Source organism: Cajanus cajan, chromosome 4 (assembly GCF_000230855.2).
Source record: "Cajanus cajan strain Asha chromosome 4, NIPB_CcT2T_4, whole genome shotgun sequence".
Classification (NCBI taxonomy): Eukaryota; Viridiplantae; Streptophyta; class Magnoliopsida; order Fabales; family Fabaceae; genus Cajanus; species Cajanus cajan.
The window spans coordinates 2969800-2980681 of record NC_138520.1 but is presented as its reverse complement, the minus strand read 5'-3'; the positions used below and the strand labels follow the sequence as shown (position 1 = coordinate 2980681).

Sequence of the window (10882 nt, the reverse complement as noted above, 5' to 3'; positions counted from 1 at the left end):
AGTAATAATATGATGGTTTGGACGTTTTGTAATATTGTATATTTTAGGTCTTATTTAATTATACGTGATATATCATTAAATTGTTGAATTGTTATTATCATTATTGCATCAAAGTTTTATAGATCAAGGGATCCTTAAGAACGCTAAGTTATTTCTAAGATAATCTCAAACAAAACTAAATTTAGTTTAAGGAAAAATATATAAAGTTTTTTCTTAAGATATGAACCTTATAGGTTCATGTATTTAAGAAAAAATTAGAGAGAAACTAGAGAGAAGGTCTCTAGAAATCGAAGATTTCTTTTCCCCATTGAATCTTTCTTCTACTCCTTCCTTACGAATGATCAAAGGTGAATGATTGGAAATTCAAGCTCATAGAGTTAGGAATCTTGAGTCAAAAACGTATGGAATCATATTCTTCATCATCATTTGTGAGACCCTCGTTCCCTCCCTCTCCCTCATTTCCTTCTTCTCTCATTCTTTTCCCCTCACTCATTCCCTTTCTCTCAAATTCTCGGTGGTGAATCTTGGTGACCCTAGGTGCTAGTGGCAGGAGAACGGATTCCTTGTCCGAGAGCTGAGTCCGCAAGCTTGTTCTTCCCCCTTTGTTCAAGCTCCTTTTCGTTCTTCTTCTCCATTCAAGTTTCCGGAGCTCGAAATTCTGGATTTAAGGTAAGGGAAGCTAGTTTTCTTTTGGTTTTGCTTGGCTGAAACGAGTTCTATGGACTCTTGTGGCTGATGATGATGGATTATGTTGGCTGAGTTGCTGGACATTTGGGGCTTTGGGGTTTTTGGAGTCTTGAGTCAAAAATTTGGATTTTTGTTTTGTTTTGTTGTTGCATGCACATAAAGCTGGTATCTTGGAACTCCTTGATGAAAATGTGACATCTTGAGTGTTTGAAAGATTTACATTTTTGGGGTTTTGGGGTCTGATGAAAATTTGGAGCTTTTGGTTTTCTTGATGGGAAGTTGAACATTAATATTTTTTGAAATTGGGTGCATGCATGTGGAAGTTCGGGTGTTTTCTAAGTTATATGAACAAAATGAGTAGAGATTTCGTAGGTAGATCATGTTTTGGAGTAAATCATGATAGATTATAGCTGGAAAATGAAGAGGGAAGCCATGGAAGTGTAGAACCTCTGCACTTGGAGCTGAAGCGCTAAAGAGAGCCATAAACTGGAAGAGAAATGAAGGGGGACCGAGACCTGAAGCTGCAGCTCTGAGTTGGGCGCTGCAGCCTTGGAGAAATTAAATTTGGCAGAGAGTTTGAGCTGCAGCCCCGAATTGGGCGCTACAGCCCCAGAAAGCCCAGGAGAAAAATGAACTGGCAGAAAGTTGAAGCTAAAGCGCTAGATTGAGCGCTGCAGCGCTGGGCCTAGATGACCGAATTTGGTCTCAAGGTCTTCATCAAAGTTGTAGCCTTGGATGTTATCTTTTCAATGGCGCTGGAATCACCCAAAAAGGAGTTCTAAAACTCCAGATATGGCTATTTTAGTGAAGAGGGGTCAAGCTGTCAGCCTTGGTTGTGGCTGTTGCGGTTTTTTTTAAATTTTTTCACAAGGTAGATGAAGGAATTAGGACTCGGTGTCTTCATGAGAATTGTAGAAAATATTCTTATATTTCATATGAGACCAGGATGAGCATGATAGGAGTATTATAACTCTAGATATTCTATGTTTAGTAAAGGCTGTCACTTTACAATGAGTGATTAAGATGAGTTGAAGGTTGTTTTGGATGTGTTCTTTCATAAATATGCTGATTAACGCTGACTAATATTGATTAATGTTGTTGAGCCGAGCTGAGTTGTATGTTGTTTAAGTTATTATTGCCGTATGATGTTTAAGTTATATTGATGCAATGCTGAGTTGTGCTGAATAATGCCAATGCTGAGTAGTTGTGCCGTATGTTGAACTGCTATGCTATACTATGCTGTGCTGAGTTGTGTGGGATTATAGCCGCTAAGTCGGTGCCGTTATTAGCCACATACGTGGTGCTGTTATAGCCGCTAAGTCGGTGCTGTTGTTGCCGCTTCGTGGTGTTGTTATAGCCACTTGAGTGGTGCTGTTATTGCTGCTAAGCAGTGCTGATATTGTTGAGTGGTATAAGCTGTACAAGTGTGCTGATAACTGTATCTGTTGTCACTTATATTGACATTTATATAATTGTATGCTGAATTTTAATTTCACTAGCTTACCCTTTTGTTGTTTTCCATGTTTTTGGACTGCGATGATCATACTATGTATGGGAGCAGGGCAGGACTAGATGTGCGTCTTGTGGTGAGGTTGGTGGACCTTGCAGCTGTTTTGCTTGGCGATGTTGTTTTGCTTGTGGCTACGTGGGATAGTAGTATTTGGTTGTATTTTTCTTTAGTACACTTTAACTCTAGTCAGACTGGAACCTTGTATATCTATATATTCTAGATCCTATATTCATATACTTGTTCTATCTGTCTGGTGTTTCTAGTGTGCTATGCCGGGCGTAGTGACCAGTCGGGTCGTTACACTTTAGTGGTATCAGAGCAGTTCGAGTCTAGTGGACACTCTTTGGGGGTGGTCCCTTTAGGCTTTTTGTTGTGTTAGCTCTGTGCTGTGTTGTTTTGTTGTGATGTCTGCTGTGCTGAAAATTGCTGTGCTGAAATTGTTGTGGTGATTTGTTGTGCTGTTGATTTTGTGTGGTTTAGTTATTGTTTACTAAAGATGTTGTTACCTTTGTAGAAGATGACTAGGACAAATGAACAGATAGCCCGTGCCCTAGAGATGTTGGCCATGGCTATGCAACAGCAAAATGCCTATTTTGCTAGGATGGAGGCTAAGAGAGCTGCAGCTGGTGCAGCAAGACCTGCAGGGTCACAGGAGAGCCGGGATCTTGCTGAGTTCCGGAAGTGTAATCCTCCACAGTTTGCAGGAGATGCGGATCCAGAAGTGGCTGACCGCTGGATCCGTGAATTAGAGAAGATCTTTACAGTACTGGGATGTCCTCCAGAGAGGAGGTTAGCATACGCTGTATACATGCTTGTTGGGGAGGCTGAACATTGGTGGAGAGGCACCTATTAGATGCTTGCTGCTAGGGGAGTTACAGTTGATTGGGAGTGCTTCCGGACAGTGTTTATGGAGAAGTTCTTTCCGGAAAGCGTGAGGCATGCCAAGGAGGCAGAGTTTATGCGATTGCATCAGGGTGGGATGACAGTATCAGAGTATGCGATAAAATTCGAGCACCTAGCCCGTTTTTATTCGTAGGGTATGCCTGAGGCTTGGAAATGTAGGAAATTTGCAGATGGATTGAAATATGAGCTGAAGACGATGGTGGTGCCTATGGCCATTACGGAGTTCCCAGCCTTAGTGGAGAAGGCGAAGGTAGTTGAGCAGTTGGAAGGTGGCAACCGTGCGGTGAGGACTATTGGGGGACCATCTGGGTCCAAGAAGGGTGAGAGTCAGAGGAAACCATATGACAGGCCCCAACCACAGCAAGGGGGTTCTGTTTCTAGGCGATCTTCCAGTGCGGCTAGTGGAGGTAGACAGAGTGGAGGTGCTACTCTGAGATGTTTTAGGTGTGTTGGGCCCCACTTTATCAGGGACTGTCCGCACACGGAGAGCCGTTGCTTCAGATGTCATCAGATGGGCCACGAATCGGCAAATTGTCCTACGAGGGATAGACCAGAGAGGAGCACTCAGAGGAGTAATGTACAGAGGGCTGATACTCAGAGGAGTAGTGCACAGAGAGCTGATACACAGAGGGGTGACAGACCTACTACTGCTGGTAGGGTATTTGCTTTGACGGGTGCTGAGGCTTCGACTTCTTCTGATCTTGTGAAGGGGAAGGGCAAGGCCGCTGGTAAGGATGTGATGATTCTATTTGACTCTGGTGCTACGCATTCATTTATATCATATGCATGTGCTACTTTGTTGGGTGTGCCTGTGTGTGAGTTGGGGTTGAGACTACTTGTGTCGACGCCCGCTTCTACTTCTGTGATCGCTTCTGAATTATGCGTGGGTTGTCCAGTTGTGATGAATGAGAAGAAGTACAAGGTGAACTTGATTTGTTTACCTTTGGTGGATATTGACATAATCTTAGGGATGGATTGGTTGTCTGCCAATCGCATCCTTATAGACTGTGCCAATAGGCGGTTAATCTTTCCTCAAGAGGAGGATGAGCTGTTGATCTCAGTTGTCCAAGCTGAGTCCTTGCTGAGGGATGGAGCGGAGTGCTGTCTTCTGCTTGCTGCCACGAGTGTGGAGACCGAGAGGATCTTAGCTGGTATCGATGTGGTGAGGGAGTATGCCGAGGTGTTCCCTGACGAGGTTCCTGGGTTGCCTCCTGTTCGGGAGATGGAGTTCAGCATTGACTTGGTTCCAAGTGTGGGACCAGTGTCAGTAGCTCCCTATAGGATGGCTCCTGCTGAGCTGGCTGAGCTGAAAGGTCAGTTGGAGGACTTATTGGAAAAGTAGTTGGTGCGACCGAGTGTTTCGTCGTGGGGTGCCCCTGTGTTGTTGGTAAAGAAGAAGGATGGGGGTAGTCGACTGTGTGTTGATTACCGGCAGCTGAACAAATTGACCATTAAGAACAAATATCCACTTCCCCGGATAGATGACTTAATGGATCAACTGAGGGGCGCGTCGGTATTTTCTAAGATTGACTTGAGGTCAGGATATCACCAGATTAGGGTGAAGGAGGGTGACATACCGAAGACTGCTTTCAGAACTAGGTATGGTCACTATGAATATATTGTGATGCCGTTCGGTGTGACCAACGCCCCCGCAGTGTTCATGGACTACATGAACAGGATCTTCCGGCCGTTCTTGGATAAATTCGTGGTAGTGTTTATTGATGATATCTTAATCTATTCAAGGACCCCGGAGGAACATGGAGAGCACTTGAGGACAGTGTTGGAGATTTTGAAAGCGAAGCAATTGTATGCTAAGCTTTCAAAATGTGAGTTCTGGTTGGATGAAGTGAAGTTCTTGGGCCACGTGATTTCAGCTGAGGGGATTGCTGTTGATCCGGCTAAGGTGGAGTCGATATTGCAGTGGGAGCGCCCGAGGACTGTCACGGATATACGGAGCTTTGTGGGCTTAGCGGGTTACTATCGGAGGTTCATTGAAGGGTTCTCTAGGATAGTAGCGCCTCTAACCCAGTTGACGAGGAAGGAGCAGCCGTTTATTTGGACAGATGCCTGTGAGCGGAGCTTTGAGGAGTTGAAGAGAAGGTTGACTACTTCTCCTGTGTTGGTGTTACCGGATTCTGGTGAGCCTTTTGACGTGTACTGTGATGCTTCTCATCAGGGTCTGGGGTGTGTGCTGATGCAAAACGGGAGAGTGGTGACATATGCTTCAAGACAACTGAAGATTCATGAGAGGAACTATCCCACTCATGACTTAGAGTTAGCAGCTGTGGTGTTTGCCTTGAAAATTTGGAGGCATTATTTATATGGTGCTCGGTTCAACGGTTTTAGTGATCACAAGAGTCTGAAGTACTTATTTGATCAGAAAGAGCTGAACATGAGGCAGAGGCGGTGGATGGAGTTTTTGAAGGATTATGATTTTCAGTTGATGTATCATCCGGGCAAGGCCAATGTGGTGGCAGATGCACTAAGTAGGAAATTCATCCACATGTCGAGTATGATGATTAGAGAGCTAGAGTTGGTTGAGAAGTTCAGAGATTTGAATCTCTGTGTGGAGTTAGCTTAGGATCACATTAGTTGTGGGGCAGTTACCATAACTAATGAGTTCTTGAGGCAGGTTAGACTTAAACAGTTGCAAGACACTGAGCTGGTGAAGCTTCTTGGGTTGCTGGGTACCGAGAAAGCTGTTGGATTTGAGCTGGGAAAAGATGGGATCTTACTGTTCAGAGGCCGGATTTGCCTACCTCAAGATGCTGAGCTGAGGAGAGCTGTGCTAGAGGAAGGTCACAAGAGCAGACTTAGCATACATCCAGGTATGACTAAGATGTACCAAGACCTCAAGAAGACTTTCTGGTGGTCTGGTATGAAGAGAGAGATAGCTGAGTATGTGGCGGCCTGTCTGACATGTCAGAAGGCAAAGGTCGAGCATCAGAAGCCTAGTGGGTTGATGCAACAGATTGAGATTCCCGAGTGGAAATGGGATAACATTGCTATGGATTTCATTGTGGGGTTGCCTAGGTCATCTAGGAATAGTGATGCTATCTGGGTGATTACCGATCGGTTGACTAAGTGCGCGCATTTCTTGCCTGTCAACATCAAGTGGTCCTTGGAGAAGCTGACACAGCTATATGTAAAGGAGATTGTACGTTTGCATGGGGTGCCTTCAAGCATCATTTCAGACCGAGATCCGAGGTTCACTTCCAGATTTTGGCAGAGTCTACATCGAGCCCTAGGCACGAAGCTGAAGCTGAGTTCTGCTTATCATCCTCAGACAGATGGTCAATCAGAAAGGACAATCCAATCCTTAGAGGATTTGCTGAGGGCTTGTGTGTTGGATCACTTGGGTAGCTGGGAGGAGATCCTACCGCTGGTGGAGTTTACTTATAACAACAGCTTTCATGCCAGTATTGGGATGGCGCCGTATGAAGCTCTGTATGGCAGGAGATGTAGGACTCCTCTGTGCTGGTATCAGGATGGTGAGTCTGTAGTTGTAGGACCGGAGCTGATCCTACAAACCACTGAAAAGGTGAGAATGATTCAGGAGAAGATAAGGGTTGCTCAGAGTAGGCAGAAATCATATGCAGACAAAAGGCGTAAGCCTTTGGAGTTTGCTGAGGGGGAGCATGTGTTTCTGAAGGTGGCTCCGACTTCTGGTGTGGGGAGAGCGCTGAGGGCAAGGAAGTTAACACCAAGGTTCGTGGGTCCCTATCAGATAATACAGCGTGTGGGTCCAGTCGCTTACCGGTTGGCTTTGCCACCGTGTCTTTCAAACCTACACGATGTATTTCATGTGTCTCAGCTGAGGAAGTATATTCATGACCCGAGCCACGTGGTGGAGCCGGACGATGTTCAAGTGAAGGAAAATCTGACTTTTGAGAAGTTGCCAGTAGCGGTGGTAGATCATAAGCTGAAGGAGCTGAGGGGCAAGTCCATTCCTCTCGTAAAGGTGATATGGGATGCAGCTACTGGTGAGGCTACTTGGGAAATTGAACAGCAGTGCCGAGAGCAGTATCCGTTTATTTTCCCAGGTAAGTCTGTTTTCGGGGACGAAAACTCTTGTTGTTGGGGAGGTTGTGAGACCCCCGTTCCCTCCCTCTCCCTCATTTCCTTCTTCTCTCATTCTTTTCCCCTCACTCATTCCCTTTCTCTCAAATTCTCGGTGGTGAATCTTGGTGACCCTAGGTGCTAGTGGCAGGAGAACGGATTCCTTGTCCGAGAGCTGAGTCCGCAAGCTTGTTCTTCCCCCTTTGTTCAAGCTCCTTTTCGTTCTTCTTCTCCATTCAAGTTTCCGGAGCTCGAAATTCTGGATTTAAGGTAAGGGAAGCTAGTTTTCTTTTGGTTTTGCTTGGCTGAAACGAGTTCTATGGACTCTTGTGGCTGATGATGATGGATTATGTTGGCTGAGTTGCTGGACATTTGGGGCTTTGGGGTTTTTGGAGTCTTGAGTCAAAAATTTGGATTTTTGTTTTGTTTTGTTGTTGCATGCACATAAAGCTGGTATCTTGGAACTCCTTGATGAAAATGTGACATCTTGAGTGTTTGAAAGATTTACATTTTTGGGGTTTTGGGGTCTGATGAAAATTTGGAGCTTTTGGTTTTCTTGATGGGAAGTTGAACATTAATATTTTTTGAAATTGGGTGCATGCATGTGGAAGTTCGGGTGTTTTCTAAGTTATATGAACAAAATGAGTAGAGATTTCGTAGGTAGATCATGTTTTGGAGTAAATCATGATAGATTATAGCTGGAAAATGAAGAGGGAAGCCATGGAAGTGTAGAACCTCTGCACTTGGAGCTGAAGCGCTAAAGAGAGCCATAAACTGGAAGAGAAATGAAGGGGGACCGAGACCTGAAGCTGCAGCTCTGAGTTGGGCGCTGCAGCCTTGGAGAAATTAAATTTGGCAGAGAGTTTGAGCTGCAGCCCCGAATTGGGCGCTACAGCCCCAGAAAGCCCAGGAGAAAAATGAACTGGCAGAAAGTTGAAGCTAAAGCGCTAGATTGAGCGCTGCAGCGCTGGGCCTAGATGACCGAATTTGGTCTCAAGGTCTTCATCAAAGTTGTAGCCTTGGATGTTATCTTTTCAATGGCGCTGGAATCACCCAAAAAGGAGTTCTAAAACTCTAGATATGGCTATTTTAGTGAAGAGGGGTCAAGCTGTCAGCCTTGGTTGTGGCTGTTGCGGTTTTTTTTAAATTTTTTCACAAGGTAGATGAAGGAATTAGGACTCGGTGTCTTCATGAGAATTGTAGAAAATATTCTTATATTTCATATGAGACCAGGATGAGCATGATAGGAGTATTATAACTCTAGATATTCTATGTTTAGTAAAGGCTGTCACTTTACAATGAGTGATTAAGATGAGTTGAAGGTTGTTTTGGATGTGTTCTTTCATAAATATGCTGATTAACGCTGACTAATATTGATTAATGTTGTTGAGCCGAGCTGAGTTGTATGTTGTTTAAGTTATTATTGCCGTATGATGTTTAAGTTGTATTGATGCAATGCTGAGTTGTGCTGAATAATGCCAATGCTGAGTAGTTGTGCCGTATGTTGAACTGCTATGCTATACTATGCTGTGCTGAGTTGTGTGGGATTATAGCCGCTAAGTCGGTGCCGTTATTAGCCACATACGTGGTGCTGTTATAGCCGCTAAGTCGGTGCTGTTGTTGCCGCTTCGTGGTGTTGTTATAGCCACTTGAGTGGTGCTGTTATTGCTGCTAAGCAGTGCTGATATTGTTGAGTGGTATAAGCTGTACAAGTGTGCTGATAACTGTATCTGTTGTCACTTATATTGACATTTATATAATTGTATGCTGAATTTTAATTTCACTAGCTTACCCTTTTGTTGTTTTCCATGTTTTTGGACTGCGATGATCATACTATGTATGGGAGCAGGGCAGGACTAGATGTGCGTCTTGTGGTGAGGTTGGTGGACCTTGCAACTGTTTTGCTTGGCGATGTTGTTTTGCTTGTGGCTACGTGGGATAGTAGTATTTGGTTGTATTTTTCTTTAGTACACTTTAACTCTAGTCAGACTGGAACCTTGTATATCTATATATTCTAGATCCTATATTCATATACTTGTTCTATCTGTCTGGTGTTTCTAGTGTGCTATGCCGGGCGTAGTGACCAGTCGGGTCGTTACATCATCTCTTCTTAGTTGACCCACTAGAGGTAAGGAAGACTAGAACTACATTCCTTGTTGAATTATGAATTTGTATGTGAGTAGTTTCCTTCAAATTTGTGGTTATATGGATGGTTGTTAAGTTGAAATATGTAGGTTGTGCACTTTTGGTTTTTGAATATGTTGGGGAAGATGAGAAGATGAGTGATTCTCGGAATTTGTTGTTACATATTGATTTTCTAGTTGGATTCGAGTTGCTCCTTATGTGTATGAATGAATTGGAGGCTTGCATTTTGGTTTTTCCTAGGTATGTGAATGAATTGGTCTTTGATTTGGTCATGTCGATCCATAATTGAGTGACGCCAAGCATGAGATCAAGATAGAGGCTTTCTACTTAGACGCTGTTGGGCGTTAGTCTAGTGACGTCAAGCTTGAGTCAAGTAGAGGTTTTGCCTAAAATGGGATCATACATGTGACTAGCCACGCTAGGCATGATTGCAATAGGGACCCCTACCTTATTCACATCGAGCACGAGTATATTGGTGTCAAGTATAGACGAGCTAGAGGCTTTTTGTCTCAATGATGTTAGGTGCGAAGAGAATGTCGTTGGGCGTGGATTGCTTAATGAAAATCTGTTGTTTTCTTGCCTAAGTGTTGAACATGTATATGTTAGTTGATACTACATGTTGTATGTTGATAATTGTTGTTAGTTCTTTATACGTTGATTTAGTATAATGTATATTGATGATTGAGTTGTTGAAAAGTTGTATGTTGAAAAGTTATGGTAGTTGTGTTGAGAATGCTTCGGGCATTAAGTTGTACTATGCTGATTGACTTAGGATTAGAGGAGAGATTATTTTAAAGTTAAATATCTCAATGTACGGATATTATGGTGTGGTGCTTCGAAAACCTAATTTGTTGAAAACCTTCCTTGAAAAGTTAACTTTTGAAGTGGATTATGAATTTCATATAGTGACCAATGTTGATCCGAATGAGGGTCAGGTCGAGTCATTCATGTATAAAGTGGCCAAATTAGAATAAAATATAAGGTCGGAAGCTAAAATCCCTAATTAAGTGTGAAAAGGGGCAAAATATTTGGAGGATGTAGTGAACATGTTACCCATAAAAGACTTAGTTATGCATACTAAGGTCGTCATATGTCCACACCCAAGTGTTCTACCTTAACAAGAATACTAGACCTTCTTAGTTTAAGTGACAAAATTTGAAAAATCATGTTGTGAATTTTTATCCAAAAAAATTGGTTGTTGATATAGCTGAAATGAAAAGATCACGTTGTTGGTTTGGTAGGGTCAAGCTACTTAGACTATTCATCTATGTTGTAAAAGATCTTTTAATTGAATGCGTGACTATGTACATAGTTGTTATGTTGAATATATAATGTGTTAATTGAGTTGTGTCGTTCATATGTTACATTGAATGGTTGATGAGTTGCTTTGTTGTTATATGATAAATTGTGGTGTTGTTGTTGTGTTGTTCTAGTTGAATAACATGTATTGTGTTGAAAAGTTACAAGTTGATAAAATGTTGAAGTCAATTGGGTTGTTTATATTGATAGTATAGGTTTTTTTACTTCCATACTTATTATGTAGATTCTTTTAAATATTAATTTACCCTTACATATTTC

The 10882-nt window shown here is 42.9% G+C and overlaps 1 protein-coding gene across 1 annotated transcript; it reads left to right on the top strand.

Moving 5' to 3' along the window:
• The first annotated feature begins 6062 nt into the window (after positions 1 to 6062).
• On the top strand, positions 6063 to 9593 carry LOC145957006 (uncharacterized). The gene is made up of 6 exons (XM_083073239.1): positions 6063 to 6119; positions 6216 to 6485; positions 6588 to 6678; positions 6753 to 6808; positions 6915 to 7143; positions 9394 to 9593. The coding sequence occupies exons 1-6, from the start codon at positions 6063 to 6065 to the stop codon at positions 9591 to 9593; spliced, it is 903 nt and encodes a 300-aa protein (XP_082929365.1).
• Positions 9594 to 10882: the final 1289 nt, after the last annotated feature.

Excerpts from the sequence above, each read along its gene's own strand:
- LOC145957006 (XM_083073239.1), top strand. The coding sequence starts at position 6,063 with ATGCAACAGATTGAGATTCCCGAGTGGAAATGGGATAACATTGCTATG. Across the intron at positions 6,486-6,587 it reads GGGAGGAGATCCTACCGCTG|GATGGTGAGTCTGTAGTTGT; the intron begins GTGGAGTTTACT and ends TGCTGGTATCAG. Across the intron at positions 6,809-6,914 it reads GCAAGGAAGTTAACACCAAG|CTGAGGAAGTATATTCATGA; the intron begins GTTCGTGGGTCC and ends CATGTGTCTCAG.